Raw genomic sequence first — 19,105 nt, 5'->3', positions numbered from 1 at the left:
TCTTTCCATACAGGATATGACAGAATATTTGCCAACTAGTCAGTTAGGAGATATATATATATATATATATATATATATATATATATATATATATATATATATATTTATTATGTGATTATTTCTGCTGTTCATTTTATAGAAGGTAAAATATCTTTCCAGATGAGTGCATGAACAGTCTATGAAAATGACTGACATCATAGATTCAGATGGCACTAAAGTCTTCAGAGATACTGCAATAATAATTCTATCACCCAACCTCCCCATGTAAAACTAGTCCAATCTGAATAGGGCTTAAGACCTAAAAGGTGTGACTGTGTAAACTAAAACCAGCTAATGATTAGGCTTAGTGACGGCACTCTGTGGTGTATCACAGTCTTCCAGAAGGCTTGGAGATTTGACTAAATGGAAAATCCAGCTATTCAGAATCGAACTTTGATTATTTAATTTTTCTGTCACTTTCTAATAAAGTTAGTGCATATTGAATTGTGTAAAGTCTCTGGACTCCTAGATGAGCTTCCTGAGGTTCTGCTTTGTTTTGTAGACTTTCCACAGTGTGTTGTGGTATGCACACAGGGCACATATTTTTGAAGTTGTTAGGATTTATTAGAGTTGTTAGAAGTCTGTATGCATTGAATATTATCCGGGAAGCAATCATGTGAACGTTTGTGTGATTAAGGTGTGTCTTGTGCTTTTTTCAGTTCATCATCGAGGACATGAAGCAGCAGCAAACGAACAAACACAGCAACCTGCACAGAGAGGACCAGCACATTACTGTAGAGGAGCTGTGGAAAGGATGGAAGACGTCTGAAGGTGAGACAGAGACAGTTAAGATGCAGATGTCTATACCAAATAAATTTTTATTCAAAATAGATATTAAGACAGATGGAAAACATATAGAACTATAATGTTGCGAAGGATGTTTCATGGTCAGTGCCTGGCCATCAGATGTTTAATTAATACGCTACATGCACTAACACGGTCTGAAGAGAGCCTCAGTCCATCATAAACAGCTGAAAACAGTGTAGGCAACCTACACAACTGTGAATCACATGAAATGACATTTTCCTGAATTGTAGCCTGCATTGTGTTATGCAACCTGACAGATACTGGGTCATCCCACTGTCTCTGAGTAAGAGAAGAAACAAGGAATTGTTTGTGTGTGTGTTTGTGTGTTTGTGTGTGTGTGTGTGTGTGTGTGTGTGTGTGTGATATAATGGCATGATGGAGTAAAGACGGTGATAAAGTATTAGTTATACCATTAGTATTGCATTATGCTGTTGTAGACGAAGACATTCCATAATAAAGAGTTGCATGAAATAGGTCACATGATTTTAAACACAGGACAACATTAAAGCTGCAGGATTTGTACATTAATGATACATTAAACATACAGATTTTGGAATTTAGCAGTTTGGGTCACAGCTCAAGTATTTGCGATTTGCGATTGCTCGATATTACGAAAGCGTTACGAGTATAACATAACTTTATTGTGCACATCAGTGTGCAGAGGGCTCACATTACTCACTCTCATCCAAAATAACTGAGACTGACATACAAACATCTCCCCAAATCAACAACACCTCCTGTTAGTCACTAGTTCTCTAGCTAAACACCTTCAACTGGGTTATAATTAAAACTCCACAACAAGAATTAGCAGACTATCATCTATCATTTCCTCCTTTTGTTCCTTTTTTTTCCTCCCCTGATTGGCTGTCACAGTGGAGTCGGACTTCTTTCATGACAGTGTTTGATGTACCTGAACAGGTGGATGATGTATGTGTACAAGTCTCCCGCAAGTTTCATTCAGAAACCCTTGACACAGTACTGACTGTGAATTGTTTTTACAGGACCGTCAGGGCTTAATAAACCCCTGACACAATAATCATGGTTTATTTGTTGTGTAATTTTTAACAACAACAAAAAAATCATACACAGCGTAGCTTTAACCATGTGAGCCAACAAACCACAAATAAGAAATCAAAGGAAGTAAGATAAGATAAACAGTTAGTAACAGTTTATTTGGGCAGTGATCTATAGACTGTCATTGTGCAGTTTATCAGCTGATTCTCAACATCACATTATGTTTGGATTTGAAACTGTGATAGGACTAGGGAACTATTTATAGTCTACAAACTTGGGCCATTCAAATAAAGTGACAAAAAAGGGACACACTGATAGTCAGAGTTTATAGATTTTCTGTTAAACTTACACAACTATAAACAGTTGACATTATTTAGTATTAGTTGCTAGGCTATTTGTTAACAGTCTATAGATCATTTATTGACTGTTTATAGAGTGTCTAAAGTGGACTATCTAAATAAAGTGTTACAAAATTATCTATCAGTTTCTCTATGTAAATAATTAAATACAGTGTATTTGCAGTATTTATTATAAATTATAGGTTATAGGATTTTTTTTAGTATTATATTCATCTTCTTCCAGCCCTAGTGTGCAGGTAATTGAAATATTGCAAATAGAAAGACCTAAGTGAGTTGTGCTATGCAGTTTTATATATAGTGCTTTTTGAATTTGATTACTGCATTCCAGACTTGGATTGGACTATATACTGTATATGCAAAAATCTAATCGTTGCTTTAATCATTTGCTTTAAGCACAGTCATTACTTTAGGCATGGAGGTCCACATTAAAGCATATTGCTATGCATGAGTGAGGTTCCTGTTGTATGAAAATATATTAATCTAGACACACACACAATAATTTGAAAATATTAGAACAGATTTGAATGTTTCAGACTAATTCCCTGTCTATGTTTCTCTCAGTTCATAACTGGACGATGGACGATGCAGTCCAGTGGCTGAAAGAATCGGTAGAGCTTCCACAGTACGAAACAAACTTCAGAGAGTTCAGAGTTAATGGCAATACGCTACCTCGGTAAACACACACACACACACACACACACACACAGTCACACACACAGTCACATGTCTCTTGAGCATAGCTTCCGAATGAACTAGGGAAAATATATTTTAAGCATCCCAATCATAATTTGTATTCCAATAAAAGTCACCAACAACTGAAACAGTGATGATAGGAGGAATGTTGGTGATATTAGTGTGGCACTGCCCCCTTCTGGTAGCTGTGTGCGGGTGCAGGGAAAGGGGGATTGAGGAATGGAGGTGAAGCAGGATTTAAAGATTGGGTTTCATCCCTCTAGCAGCACTTGCTGACTCATGAAATGATGTCACAACTCCAGATCCCCTCTCTCTCTGCTGTGCTGTAGGCTGTGCACATATGGTCTTTCAGCCATTTTGTACGTTCTATTTAAATAGGCACGTAGATATTCACCCTCTCTTACTCATATGTTCCTGTTATAATGACTGTGAATTTATTTTAAGGTGTCTTACTGTATGGTTCGAATAGCTGAGTCCATTACCAGAACAGACTGAATATATGAGTATTTTGTCCTGGTGACACGTATGCACCTAACACACTAACTGATGTCTCTTAATGAATAACACTGATTGAGTATTTTAAGTCAAACTAATCAAAAACAGCTTTTTGAGTTCTATTAGAGAATAGAATATTGTTTGAGAAATAATTCAATTCCACAGAAGTGTATTAGTTTTACATACTGCACTCTGTATCTCTACTATCTCTCTATCTTTCTCTCACTATCTCTCTCTTTTATCTGCAGAATAGCGGCTAACGAACCTTCGTTTATGTCATCACAACTAAAGATATTAGATCAACGACATAAACAGAAATTAAATTTGAAGGCGCTGGATGCTGTGCTGTTTGGACCACCATTACGTAAGTGGCTAGTTATGAGTGTGTGAGTGCCACATTAGACAATTCATTAAGTAAACCTGTGTGATAAGTACAGTTGTTACAGAGTCTTAGTTAGTCATGGAGTATGACTAACTAGTAGTAGTTGGGCAGTTAACTCAACCAAAATACTGAATAAAATACATTTTCATTTATTCCAGTCTACCTACCTGTTTTTTTTTTTTCATACCCAATCAAGTACCTTTGTGCCTGGCTGTGACTTACCAAAACTTTCCTAACCTTTTTGTTTCCTTCTGTTTTTTTTTTTGTTGTTGTTATATATACAAGGATGTGCAAAGAGTCTTTCATGCAGACATTTCGTAATAAAATTTTCCTTTAATTTTCACCACTGGTTTGTGTGTGTTTAAGTGGTGGATTAATATGGTGATACCGTGATATTAGTAGCCCAGGTTATCATACTGCAAACATTTCAATCCGTAACCCCCCTAATGACAAGACACACAAACGCTATTTGTTTGCACTCATCCCTCCTTCAGGGCCACAGCATAACTGGTTGAAAGACTTTGTCCTCATGGTGTCCATCATCATCGGGGTAGGAGGCTGCTGGTTCGCCTATGTGCAGAACAAGTCCTCCAAAATCCACATCTCGCGCATGATGAAGGACCTGGAGAGCCTGCAGAGCGCTGAACAGAGCCTGATGGAGCTGCAGAGCAGGTATTCAGAGAAATCCTATGCAGTCAGGTCTGAAAAGCTATCTGTCTGTCTGTCTATCTATCTATCTATCCATCTATCTATCAAACACTATTTAACAACTAAGGAAATCCATTTTATTTGGTGTTATTTTGTTGATAAATTACACCTAACTTTGTTCCACTTGTGTTTGTGGTGTTATATAATCTTAGTAATCTTAGTATAATTTTGGGTAAAATTTGATGAGTTTTTCATGACTTAAGAAAGTTTCTAATTTCTAGACTGAACTTGAACATGACCTAGTGTAATCTAAAGAGAAGGTGGTGTGGCTTTAAAATGCAAGAAGAAATGCCTTACAAAATGCACAGAAATTGGCATATTAAGTATGATGCTCTGTAGTCGCTTTTAGCTCTGATGTGTGTGTGGCTGTTGCAGACTGGAGAAGGCACAAGAGGAGAATCGCACGGTGGCAGTGGAGAAGCAGAACCTGGAGCAGAAGATGCGAGATGAGATCAATGGTGCAAAGAGGGAAGCTCACCGACTGCGAGAGCTCCGCGAGGGAGCCGAGTGCGAACTCAGCCGACTCAAATACGCCGAGGAGGAACTGGTGCAGGTAGGAGTGAGAGCTGAGGACTTGCATACTAAAGTTTTCCCTACAGTCACTTTCAGTATCTGTCCAACATTTGACATATATTCTACGTTTCAACATTTAACCCCATAACTACTCTGAGAGGTTTTATTCTTTCATCTGGCAGTAAATGTGACACATTTATGTGCACAATAAAGTATTTATTGTCATATTGCGTCTGCTCTAGTAACCCTTACTCGCAGTGCACTGGCATTCCATTACGAAATCTGACATTTTCAATAAACATTTTCAAAGTATAAACAAATGAATTATTTTATCACCGCAAGTCTGATATAAGATTAGTCACGGCACTGTTGGGTTTCTGTGTGTAAAGTATCGTGACTCTGTGTTTAGCTGCTTGTGAGCAGGGCAATGGGAAAGGGCGAACAATTCCCACCTCTCCACAATAACACTGGTACAGAGATAAAATGGACAGCACAACTAAAGCGTTTTTGATAGTAAAACACTGTGTACAACTGCCACAATAAAATTGTAAACATTTGAACCTACTAAGCTAGGTAAAAAAAGGAAACACTTATGAAACACTGCAAATTCTTAAAGCCCTGAGTGTCTACTTTAATATAAGCCATTAACATCACAAATAAATTCAATGCTGAACATGGGCGCCCCCAAAACAGGTGGAAATTCCATTTTTTTGATGCAGAAAAAGAGTGGACACAAATAATAAGCTCTTCAGAATCACACTAGACACTAGAGCTGCATTACAAACTGCATACTACTGTGTTAAATAATTTCTCAGTACACCGTTTAAGCATACTGCTAAGTGTGCATTATACAGTTTGGGATGCAGCCTTGAATTCTCTTGGTACTGGCTTGACACGAAACGGTTCAGCAAAACATTTACTTTTATATTTACAGCTTTTAGCAGACGTCCTTTTGCAGAGCAGCTTCCAAAAGTGCTTTTTAGTCTCTATGAAAAAATAACCTCCAGCTAGTTTAGTAGGTCGGAGAATAAGAATAACATCTATCTAAAAAAGCTTTTTTTTTCTTAAAAAAAAAAAAAAAAAAAAGAACAACCCTACAATTCTGCAGTTTTGTCATGCATACAACATGCATTACCATTTTTCGACCAGAGAGGGTGAAATTCCACAATCTTACATCCAGCAGCTCTTTCTTTTCCTTGGCATTCAATTCAGCTGAATCAGAAAACAGATTTCTGTCTACCATAATGTCTGTGAGCCAGTCAGAAGATTAAATATAAATACTGCCTCTTGTGCGCCAGTGGTATAAATGGGCCTTGTGTGTGTGTCTCTGTGTGTGTGTGTGTCTGTGTGTGTCTGTGTGTGTGTGTGTGTGTTTGTGTATATATGCATATATATATATATTTTTTTTTTGTACAAACTTTGTTATACATTTTTATTTTATGACTTCTACATTACTGAGTCAGTACAAAAACATTTTAGATTTCCAAACAGTAGTTTTCCAGAACAAAATTAAATGTTACAAAAAAACATAATGAAGGCTGCTGGGTTTTGCTGCAAAAATAAGAAGCAAGTGTGACAGGCAAAGTCTCCAGAAGAACTGTGGCTGCTTCTGCAAGATGCTCAGTAACACTTACAGCTCATTTCCTTATAAAACTGCACAAACTGTACCTGACCCTACAACTTTTTTTAAGCAAAGGGTCGTCACACCAAATATTGACTTTGTTGCATTTATTACTGTTTCCTGCTCTTTATAGTGCAGTAAACAGTTTATAGTATTCTTTGCATGCGCCTAAGACTTCTGCACGGTACCATATATATGTATGTATGTATGTATGTATGTGTATATATATATATATATATATATTTATATATATATATATATATATATATATATATATATACATACATACACATACAGTCATGTGATAGAATTAGGACACCCCATGAAAGCCTGTGTTTTTTTTTTTAACAGAGTTAAAAATATGGACATTTGATCTTCATTTTAACAATATTGGGAGAGTCAAGTAATATAACTAAACAAATAAAATCAAAGAAAAGTCTTTTTAAAATGATTAAAAAATGATTTTAAAATGTAATTAAAAAAAAAAATCCAATTTCTTGTGAGTTAAAAGTAAGGACACCCCCACATTTATTTGTATTTAAAATGGCTAAAATTACCTACAGGTGTATCACATCAGGTGCAAATGATTAGATCATCGTTACAGAGCATTTTGAAGGAGTCTTGCCTTATTTAAACCTCAGACATTTAGTTTGGTTTGCTCTTAATTGATGAAGTGAGAGGTATCACCATGGTGAGATCCAAAGAGCTCTCTGAGGCCTTCAGAAAGAAGATTGTTGATGCTTATGAGTCTGGTAAGAGATATAAAAAGATCTCAAAAGAATTTGTAATCAGCCATTCCACTGTCTGTAAAATCATTTACAAGTGGAGAACATTTAAAACAACTGCCAACATGGCCAGGTCAGGCCATCCAAGCAAATTCACCCCAAGAGCATACCACAAGATGCTTAAAAAACCCTAAAATATCATCACGGGACCTACAGCAAGCTCTTGCTACACTTGAAGTCAAAGTGCATGAATCTACAATCAGAAAGAGACTGCACAACTTTAATTATCATGGGAGGTGTGCAAGGAGGAAACCTTTGCTGTCTAACAAAAACATGAGGGCAAGACTGAAGTTTGCCAAAGAACACATAGACAAAGGCCAAGACTTCTGGAATAATGTGCTTTGGACAGATGAGTCTAAAACTGAATTATTTGGACACCATAACAGAGGGCATGTTTGGTGTAAACCAAATCCAGCATTTCAGCAAAAGAACCTCATACCCACTGTGAAACATGGAGGTGGAAGTGTTATGGTTTGGGGATGCTTTGCTGCAGCTCACCATCATAGAATCCACTATGAATTCAACATTGTATCAGAAGGTGCTTGAGGAACATGTGAGACCATCTGTCAAAAATTTGAAGCTGAAGCGGAACTGGACCTTGCAACATGACAGTGATCCAAAACATACCAGTAAATCCACCAAGGACTGGCTGTAAAGTAAAAAAATGGAGAGTTCTGGAATGGCCAAGTCAAAGCCCAGATCTAAATCCTATTGAGATCCTGTTGATTTCTTTTGTTTAATAAGTGAAAACAAAGTGATTTTTTTTGTTGTTTACATGCAATTACATCAGTTTCATCTACAGGTACAAATTAAAACAAGATCAGAAATTGACATGTTGACATTTCTTAGTAAAGAACTGAATATTTAATGGGGTGTCCTAATTTTTTTCCACATGACTGTATATATAGATAAACAGATAAATAGATAGAGAGAGAGAGAAGAGCCATCCAGTAGCTTGTGTTAAAGTATTTTATTGTATTGCTATTCAGATAGATTTGTTCTATATATTAATCATTTTAGCAGTAAAAATTTGATTTTTTTTTTTTAATTTCTATTTTTTAAATCTCTTATATTGAGTATTTGTGTTAAGTATCTGTAACAGATGAGGGAAATGTTTTCTGATGCAAGACAGATGGTGTCATTTGATCACAAGTAACAGTGAAAGATTTAGAATTGGCCACTTTTAGGCTTGGCCGTTAGTGTTAATGTAGAGGTGTTTCAGACTGTATTCCTGTTCTCTGTGAGTGTTCCATATGAGCTTTAACCCTCTGGCCAGATTGAGACAAAGCTTGTAGTTTAAGATTGAGGGTTTGTGGAATATTAGCTAGGACACTGATGTGCTTTTGTATGAGGCTGTAATTGTGCTCATGCATATGTGTGTGTATGTAGGTGCGTGTGGCATTAAAGCGAGCAGAGAAGGAGTTACAGTCAGAGCGGTCAGTTCCCGAAGCCTTACAGATGTGGCTGCAGCTCACACACGAGGTGGAGGTCCAATACTACAACATCAAAAAACAGAATGCTGAGCTCCAGCTCACTGTTGCCAAGGAAGAGGTGAGTGTGTATGTTTGTGTGATATGATGACATATCACATGATAGTATTGCAGCAAAATCTCATAGAAGTTTACTTTTCAAAGGCCTTTTAATTTCTTTTCAACAGTTTTTTTTAATGAGAGTTTTACAAAAGCACAATAATCTTTGTAATTATAAAGATAAATTATAATGTGTATTATAACAGTGTTTTATGAACATTACTCAGAAATGTAAACACTTACAACTGATGTCTAGCTTTTGGGCTTAAAGTCCAAGATTTCAAGCATTTAATAAAAAACACCTAGCACACCAAACCACAAATATGCACTTTAATTATTTTTCTGTAATTAATGTATTCTTTCATGTTTTTAAATAGTACCAAGAAAATATTTCTAAGGTTCATAGAGCGCTCTCATAGGTACCTAACCGGGTCAAATCCAATCACATTGTTAATTAATGCATTGAACACTGTTTTTAAAAATTTTTTTTATTTCAGCCCATTTCATTATTTGTCTAGAAATATATAGATCCAACACATGCACCAACACCAACCAAATGAAGCAGATTTTTTTCCACATACTAATTTGGCTATTTAATGATGTGGGTAAATTACTTTTTAATTAGATAGTTTGTTTTTGCCTTTTGTCATTTACATTTGGAATGAGTCACTAAGCAATTAGACAAAGCAATTAGCACACACTGCTGTGAGCCTCAGACTCTGAAAATGAATACTTTAGCAATTTCTGTATTAAAAAAACTTCTTTTTTGTTATTCATTATTGTCTATTTTCCACATATTAGTATTCTTAATGGATTATATTTACTATTAATACACTTTTATTACTCTTATTTGATAATGTTTTGAATAGTGTATGAAATTTGAGTTTGATATAATTGGAGAGTTTAATGCAGACACAGAAGTCATGTGTGTGTGTGTGTGTATTTTTTTTATTTCAGGCAGAGAAGATAAAAAAGAAGAGAGGTTCTGTGTTTGGTACTCTGCATGTAGCTCACAGTTCGTCACTGGATGAGGTTGACCACAAAATACTTGAAGCCAAGTAGGTGTACATACACACACAATTAACCTACACTGTGTCTCTCTATATATCTGTATTGTGTTTGGCTGTGTGTGTGTCTCTGATCTCTCTGTATTGTTTGGCTGTGTGTGTGTGTGTGTGTGTGTGTGTCTCTGATCTCTCTGTATTGTTTGGCTGTGTGTGTGTCTCTCTGATCTCTCTGTATTGTTTGGCTGTGTGTGTGTCTCTCTGATCTCTCTGTATTGTTTGGCTGTGTGTGTGTCTCTCTGATCTCTCTGTATTGTTTGGCTGTGTGTGTGTCTCTCTGATCTCTGTGTATTGTGTTTGGCTGTGTGTCTCTCTGATCTCTGTGTATTGTGTTTGGCTGTGTGTGTGTCTCTGATCTCTCTGTATTGTGTTTGGCTGTTTGTTTGTGTATCTCTGATCTCTGTGTGTTGCATTTGGCTGGGTGTGTGTGTCTCTCTCTGATCTCTCTGTATTGTGTTTGGCTGTTTGTTTGTGTGTCTCTGATCTCTGTGTATTGTGTTTGGCTGTGTGTGTATCTCTGATCTCTGTGTGTTGTGTTTGGCTGTGTGTGGTATAGGAAAGCCCTGTCTGAGGTGACAGCATGTCTGCGTGAGCGTCTTCATCGCTGGCAGCAGATTGAAAGATTGTGTGGGTTCCCTGTGGTGCAGAACTCAGGTCTGCCAAGCTTGAGTGCATCACTCTACTCCGAGCACAGCTGGGTGGTGATGCCACGTGTCTCACTGCCCCCGTACCCCATTGCAGGGGGAGTGGACGACGTGGACGAGGACACGCCCCCCATCGTCCCACAGTTTAACTGTGAGAACTTCTGACAGTCCTTACTGCTTTTGGAAAATTCATTTGAAATATAAAAATTGTAATACAAGGATTAAAAGAAAAAGTGAAAACATTTAATTAATTAAAAAAGCACAGTGAAAATACAAGTAATTAATAAAAAACAATATAACTAAAGGAAAAATACAAAATGTTTTCCTAATTTTCTGAATCTACATAAAGGTATTTTGTAATCTTCCTTTAGTTAGGCATCTTATCTATCTATCTATCTATCTATCTATCTATCTATCTATCTATCTATCTATCATATTGTGTGTGTTTATGTGTGTGTAATTTTTTATAAGATAAAAATATATATATGCCTTTGTCTTCTACCTCGTCTGTAGCTCCACTGGCTCGTCCTCCTCTGCTGCGTAACAGCAGTTTGTGTCGCTCTCGGCGGAGTCTCCTTTCCCATCAAGCTTCTCTTGTCTCGCCCGATCCTGACCTGCTGTCTATGGCCTCAGCACCAGGCGTCTACAGACCAGAGCCAGATGACGAACACATTTTTTTCAGCATTGACACAAAAAGGTATAGCCTTGCCCCTTTCTTTTGTTTTTAGTTTGTCATGTCAGATTAAAATTCATAAGTCTTTCATAAGTTTTACAGTTACAGATCCGTTCTTAAAACGAATAGGAAATATATATGCATACACGCACAGTCTCCTTCAAAAGTATTGGAACGGCAAGGCCAATTCTTTTGTTTTAGCTATATACTGAAGGCATTTGGGTTTGAGATCAAAAGATGAATATGAGACAGTAGATCAGAATTTCAGCTTTCGTTTCCTGACATTTACATCTAGATGTGTTAAACAACTTAGAACATGGCAGCTTTTGTTTGATCCCATTCATGTTTCAAGTGATCAAAAATATTGGACTGACAGGTGTTTCTTGTTGCCTAGGTGTTCCCTGTTAGATTGATTGTATTAACAGTTAATAACTTTGAATCTCTACTCTTGGTTTGAGCCCTGGGTTTCACCTGTGAAGACTGCATTTATTGTTAATAAGGATAAACCAACATGAAGACCAGAGAGCTGTCTATGGAAGAAAAGCAAGCAATTTTGAAGCTGAGAAAAGGGGAAAATTGATCAGAGCCACTGTAAAACCATTGGGCATAGCCAATGCAACAATTTAGAATGCCCTGAAAAAGAAACAAACCACTGGTGTACTAACAACCAGACATTGAAAAGGTTGGCCAAGGAAAAGAACAGTAACAGTCAGTGACATCATACGCAACTTCTACAGGGCGGGGGTGAAGGTATCACAATCCACCATTTGAAGAAGACTTTGAGAGCAGAATTATAGAGGCCATACCACAAAGAAATACAGAGAAAGAAATACAGAGATGAGCCACAAAGTTCTGGAGGCAAGATTAACCTCTATCAAAGTGATGGAAAGGCCAAAATGCGGAGAATGTAGGGATCTGCTTATGAGCACAGTCAAGCACATTGGAGGTAGTGTCGTGGCTTGGGCTTGCATGGCTGCTTCTGGAACGGGCTCACTGATCTTTACTGATGATTATAACTCATGATGGTAGCAGCAGAATGAATTCAGAAGTTTACAGAAACATTCTGTTTGCCAATTTACAGAGAAATGCATCCAATCTAATTGGGAGGAACTTCATCATGCAGCAAGACAATGACCCAAAACACACTGCCAACACAAAAAAGAACTTCATCAGGGGAAAAAAGTGGAAGGTTTTAAACTGGCCAAGTCAATCACCAGACCTTAACAAAATTGAGCAGCATTTCACCTGCTGAAGAGGAGACTGAAGGGAGAAACCCCCAAAACAAACAATACCTGAAAGAAGCTGAGGTACAAGCCAGTGGGTCAGTGGTTAGTTATAGCAAGCAAGGGATATGCAACCAAATATTAAGTGTTATTTACTTTAAGACTGTTCCAGTCTGCCACCAACTTTGGTCTGCCACCAAAGGTGCCATGTTTTAAGTTGTTTAACACATCTAGATGTAAATTTACATCCTGAATTAATATATTTCTGTAAAGCTGATTTGTGACAATGTCCATTGTTAAAAGTGCTATACAAATAAAACTGAATTGAATTGAAATATCAGGAAATAAAAGCTGAAATTATGATCTGTCGTCTTATGTTCATCTTTTGATCTCAAACCCAAATGTCTTCAGTGTATTGCAAAAATAAAAGAATTGGCCTTGCCGTTCCAATACTTTTGGAGGGGACTGTACAAGGAACAGACGAGGGAACCATATGTAAAATTTACTGACTTGAAACCTGGGTATGGTTTATTTTGTCTGGCCTACAGAGACTCTCAGGACACATGTTCAGATTCAGACTCTCTAAGTTCCTCCCTGGGAAGGAAGCAGTTTTCCAGCTCCTGCACTCAAGGAGCAGAAACGCCGCAGCGCAAGATCTCCCGCGATGAGCTCCTCTTGTTGGCTCAGGAAGCACAAGCCACTGCCTTGGAAGCCACCATCTCGTCACCACCTCCAGCTTCATCGACCGCTGACCCCACCTCAATCCACAAGGGCTCACCTGACCTCACCCGTTCTGCTATCCCAGAATCACAGAGTTTGACCTTTCACCCTGCCACTAAGGTGGCAGCTTATAACGGCATGCTGGAGAAGTCATACAGCTTGGGCCAGTTGTCTGCTGGCGGGACGCCCCCAGAGGGACGTTACACTTCCCTAAGCTCTCTAGACATGGATGGAAAGACAAGCAAAGAGGCCAAACAGCTCCTGTCTTCCTCCAGTCCCCCAGACTCCTGCGACAACCCTGAGAAAAAGCGCTCAAAAATCAAGAGCTTATTCAAGAAGAGCAAAAAGCAATGAAGGAAAAGAGAGGAAAATTAGACGAAGACATGAAAAAGCCTTAAAACAAATGAAAAATGTAATGGACTGTCAACCAGATGCCAAAATGTTTAGTTCTATTTTTCTTTCTTTTTTATATTTTATTTTTATTAAAACAGAATGTAGCTCCGTCTAGGTGCTATCCTGGGTTGGAAGCGTTTATAGTCCACTTGGACTGGCATGTTGTCATTCAAACATCACAAATGGTCAAAAATCAAGGGTCATTTTTGTCATTTTAAAATTGTTCACTTCTTTCTACATTGTGGTTTTAGGGTTGACTGTGAGAGGTGGATTATCATAAAGCACCAAACAAATATTATACTAACATAAGATGTAATACAAATCCAAGTTATTCAAAGAATAACATACCTTATCAAAAAATGTCATCTCTACTGTAACTTACATTATAGGCCATGTGAGTGGACAGCTGTTCCTTTGAGAAGCTTGTTTGTGTAAGTAATAAACCAATAAAAAGTCCTACATTACAAATTTAGTCAAATTTCGAAATGCTAATGATATAATTGAAAATGCTGTATATAATATACAGGGCATTGCATAAATATTTGCCTGTCTTTTCCACATTTTGTAGTGTTACAACTTGGAACTGACATGGACGTAATTAGGATTACACCGATCAGCCATTACATTAAAACCACCTGCCTAATAGTGTGTAGGTCCCCAGTGTGCCACCAAAACAGCTCTGACTGCTTCCCCCATCTGGGCTGTTGATCTCGCCAACGCTATCAGAGTTACCCTTGGCCTCTTGGGTGATTCTTTGACTATTGCCCTTCTTAACCACTTGCTGACATTTGGTGGATGACTTTCTTTAGGCAGAATCGCAGTTGTGCTCTATTGTATCCATTTTTTAAATAATGGACTTAATGCTGCTTTGCAGGATGCTCAAAGTTTGAGATAACTAATTTCACAGCAACAGGATGAATACTTACGCAAACTTTTACATTATTTATTTGTAAATAATTTTGAAGACTATATTGATTTTTGGGCCCACTTCAATATTATGGGATATTTTGTATGGATTCATGACATATAATCCCAATTAAGCCCATTTGAATACCAGGTTGTAACACTACTAACTGTGGAAAAGTTCGGGAGGGTGAATACTTAGGAAAAGCACTCTATGTGCATCTGTCATTGTCACTGTCTAATCCTGGTGCCTTTTGCCTATCCACCTCAACAATGTCAACTGTTTCCTTAGTTTGTGGATTAATAATGATAAACATGATGAAACATTACTGAATTTGTTTTTGTTTGTTGGTTGGTTTTTGATCATAGAAGTGATCAGTTTGGCTCTAGTGTTCTGGAGGTAAAACCAAAAAGAACCCATAATTGTGAAGATGTAGGGTTGAATGTGGGCTTTCAGCTCTATGTCATTTCCTGTTTACTGATGCCTCAGAGCCCCTGTACTTGACTAATTACCTTTAAGGTAAGAAAAAAAAAAGGTAAGACAGAGGTAGCACTTAGTCTTAAGCAGACAGACAGTCATAATGCCTGAATAATACAGTCATGAGCATGACGAGCAGAGGCTATACAAGTAAGATTTCAGCAAGTACAAATGATGGTCTTTTTGATTTTTCACCAAATCTTATGACTTGTATAACAAAACCTATAAGTTGTAAAATTGACTATGTTATAAGGGCATAATGACTGGTGCAGATAAAGTGCTACCAAAATCCTGCTAAAGGTTGTTGCACTACTGCTTTCCTGATTTGGAAAGGGCTGCTTTTTCGCAGAGTAACAGTAAGTTTAGATACATAAGAGAGACGCGCTAAAGAAGTAATAAATTGATGGAGTCAAAATGATTTGATGCATTTAGAACGCTTCTTAGCTTATTTATTCTTCAGTGCATTCTTTATTTTTTTTTTTCCCATGACAACGATGTTCAGATAGATTTTTTTTAAAAACTGTCGAACATGCATTTGTAATGTGTGGAAGGACTCTGTATTTTATATATGCATATGCAAATTTTAACAACTCATTAATAACGCCTATTCCTTGGACTGAATGCTCTGTTTCAAGGGCCTAACCATCACTGTGATCACAATCCTCATCCTAACGCACTGTAATACATAGCCTGGCCCTAAACGTATGTTATTTTGACAAACATTGTCACAGGCTTTTATTTTACTGTTATTTATAAAGTGTCTCATGTATGAGAATTTGAGTCATCCTGAAGCCATCACTTAAGGAAGGATATTGTACAATCGTGCTGAAAAACGAAAAATGATAAATATGTGTAAAACAATACACCTATTTAACATAAAAGTGCAACAGACTATGGGCATCGATGTGGGAAATGTCTATGGTGTGTATGCCCTTACATTAGTTAAACTGTTTTATGTGTAAGAGGAAACCAGGGCTAAGTAGGTATGATCATAGTGAAATATTTCTTATGATTTCAGATGAATAAAAATTTGTATAAGCCACTTTGTTTGACAAGCTATGAATGTTTACGCTTACGATGAAGTACAGGATTTGTGGTTGTAGCTTTTCTTACAACATTCGTGTGAGATCCAACAAAATCCTCACACGTCCGCACAATTCTTATCAATTTTGAATTTGAGAATGTGTTCATTCAGCTACTGCCTTAAGCTTCAACACTCTACATGCGCGCACACACAAACACTGCTATCATTAAAAAGTCTAAAACCATCTACACATTTAGACAGGAAGAGAGGGAAATCCAGAGTAAGTCCACTCCATTTCAGTTAGGTCAAAGCTTTGGAGCGATGTTTCTCCATCTTGTTCTTGCAGTACCCAGCCACTTCACATTTTAATGTTTTCTGAGCTCTAATGCACCCATTTAGACTTCAAGAGTGCTTTTATAAGGCTTTTATATTCCAGATTATAAGATGAATCAGGTGTGTTGAGAGCAGGGAAAACACTAAATTGTGCTCTGCAGAGATACTAGAGGACCAGGATTGGTATTCCATTGCATCACCATTGCAACAGCAACCCTATAGAGATCTTCCTGCAGAGTCGCCTTCTGAAACATTGAGTAGTTCTACCAGGTTTGTCATATTAAGGTTGGAAATAAAGATTTGAATGAAGATCATTGATATTGCATCAGTACACCACCAAGATAGTCTTTCACTGCTGTTTAGTCTGCGTCTTCTGTACTTGCATAATGCAATTTCCTATCTTACTTATATTTATTATAATACTTAAAAAAATTGGTCCACCTCCTCTGGTACAATGACTAATTCAGAGTTCTGAAAAGTTCAGAGGTTCCCAAATGTTTACAACTTGCATCCCACAAGACAGGACAGAACCGACCTGACTATTAAAAATGCAATTACAGACAACTGTAACACAATCAACATTGGTGAATAGAGAAAATATACGCAGCCTGCAATGCAGCATCAGGTCGTATTGAATAGGGAATGATCTGCCCAATCAGCTTTTCATAAAACATTGGAAATTTGCACTGTAAACATATGAATGTCAAACTCAGTCGTACTAAAATGGAGTAACATTAAATTAAACGATTTCAGATATTTTCAAAAATGCATTCTCTCATTAGGCTGTGTCAAAACAGTGTGCTGCCTTTAGTAATAAAATGTAGTGTGTACTGTCTGTGGCAGCCATTAGACAGACCATGACTAGGGCTTTGGCTGGTTTTTAGCAATTAGGACACGTGCTACTGCTATTTATCGCAGTCTTATTCTGTTAATACAGTGAAGAAGAAAGCAATCCTATATTACTTACCGTACACAGAAATTTCATAGTCCTGTAAAGTGGCACACACAACCCCTTTATTTCATACCGTAAGAGTGCACTTATATCGGTTCCCCATTTGGGATTGAGCACAGGACTAAATATGCGTGGAAATGGTGCTGTTTCCAAAATACACCCAGCAGCAGGCTTTAGGCTAATTGGATAATGGCTCTTACTGAAATAAACAGAACAAGTAATGGACTTTAATTTTCCTCTTCCACGAGGAGCGCAAATATTGCTGAAATTAAATAATAAAGCAATGTTTACGCAAGACCTAAGTGTTATTTAAATGAAATTTCATAGGTTTGTAGTTTCTTAGCATTTAGGCAATACGGTTGACCATTGAATGATAAATTGGAATTCCAATGTTTCTGTACCAAATATTTTTGGTTGACTGATAATAGATTGAACTCCCAGTTTCAGTGCTCACATATATCGATGAATGATATTGATATAAATGTCATCCCCCCCACCCCCAATTTGCTGTGTGAATATTTGTATACTGTACAAAGACTTAATAAAAAATGTGGTTTAACACTCATCAATAAAGAGCTAAGCTATTAGACTATTTTTCTTTCACTTGTTCTTCTTTTTTTTTTTTTATTGTGGGAACTCTTGTTTTGGTTGAAATATAAATTTTAGAGACAGGATATAGACATTTTCTAAAATCAGTCTTTAATGTGATCACTAATAATTAGGAAAAAATACATGATCTTGCATATTAAAGAGTCATGAGTTTCATACTAAAATGCACATATGATGATTCTTAATGAAAGCCAGATGTTTAAGAAACAGATGCTATATGGGTGAGAGATTATACATGCCTTTTGGGAAGTCAGAAGAGAAGCATTTGTTAAAAGCAGTGCCGCCTTCAGCAGTAGATGGCAGTGATGTTCTGCTGAAGTGTACACACAAACTGAACACTTCTCATGTAGGTAAATGTGAAGTTTGCAATATTAAACCAATGGCAATTGATTATTTAGCACCTTACTTATTGATAATCATTGATTTCAGATGATTAGGATTATTGATATTTCTTAGATACAATTTTAATTTTAAGATTTTGTTAACTGATTCAGCTCATCTCTGAATGACCAAATCTACTACTGGTTGAATCAGGAGTGTTGGAGTAAATAGAGTGGTTCCACAGGAATGACATTCAGAAGCACTGATGATGAGCGCATAGTGTTGCAAAGAGGAAGAAAAATTGAGAGGCGAATGTCGAAAACAGAAGCAGTAAGAGAGAGTGAGATTCTGCTGACATGCACTAAGGTTAATAGCTGGTGACTAGCTCCTGACAGGCTGCACGGCTGACGAGAATAATGAGAGCGTTTTTCCTTCTTACCTCCATATTTCATAAACACACGTTTTGATGCACTCTCAGGAAGATGGGCGCTAAAGCTCAGCTCTTGCATAAACCCTTTAGATGAGCCTTCAGAAGCAGAAAAGGTGAGAGGATGGAAAGTTGTCACAGTTTCAGTGTCTTTCCACTGAGGGTGAGAACGCTTGAATGAAAACACACATGAAGAATGCTCACAAATGTTTAATGGTAATGTGTTCTAGATCTTTGGAGCATTAAAAAAAGGGTTGTTTCACTACACGTTTTAGCTGCCTTACTTGGAATATGGAGAAGGCTATCACTAGATGATCTTAAGGCATGATTTGGAACATAGATTCTCAGGCAGTCAGAGATGTATGAAAGTGTTTTACCATTAAGAGATTTAAAAAC

The 19,105-nt window shown here is 37.2% G+C and overlaps 1 protein-coding gene across 3 annotated transcripts in view; it reads left to right on the top strand.

Annotated features, from left to right (window-relative positions):
- The window catches only part of stim2b (stromal interaction molecule 2b), a 51,425-nt gene extending 33,481 nt beyond the window's left edge, over positions 1 to 17,944 (top strand). The window contains exons 3-12 of one of the 3 annotated variants that reach the window (XM_026937207.3): positions 699 to 810; positions 2,781 to 2,892; positions 3,656 to 3,771; positions 4,284 to 4,461; positions 4,873 to 5,050; positions 8,806 to 8,967; positions 9,903 to 10,003; positions 10,566 to 10,804; positions 11,167 to 11,350; positions 13,098 to 17,944. In XM_026937207.3, coding sequence (XP_026793008.1) covers positions 699 to 810; positions 2,781 to 2,892; positions 3,656 to 3,771; positions 4,284 to 4,461; positions 4,873 to 5,050; positions 8,806 to 8,967; positions 9,903 to 10,003; positions 10,566 to 10,804; positions 11,167 to 11,350; positions 13,098 to 13,623 — 1,908 coding nt within the window. In that variant the 3' untranslated portion in view covers positions 13,624 to 17,944. The other 2 variants (XM_053233266.1, XM_053233267.1) reach the window with 2 other exon arrangements.
- Positions 17,945 to 19,105: the final 1,161 nt, after the last annotated feature.

The sequence above is a fragment of the Pangasianodon hypophthalmus genome, chromosome 4, assembly GCF_027358585.1.
Source record: "Pangasianodon hypophthalmus isolate fPanHyp1 chromosome 4, fPanHyp1.pri, whole genome shotgun sequence".
Classification (NCBI taxonomy): domain Eukaryota; kingdom Metazoa; phylum Chordata; class Actinopteri; order Siluriformes; family Pangasiidae; genus Pangasianodon; species Pangasianodon hypophthalmus.
Note: the sequence above shows the minus strand (reverse complement) of the source record. Positions and strands in the feature narration are given on the sequence as shown.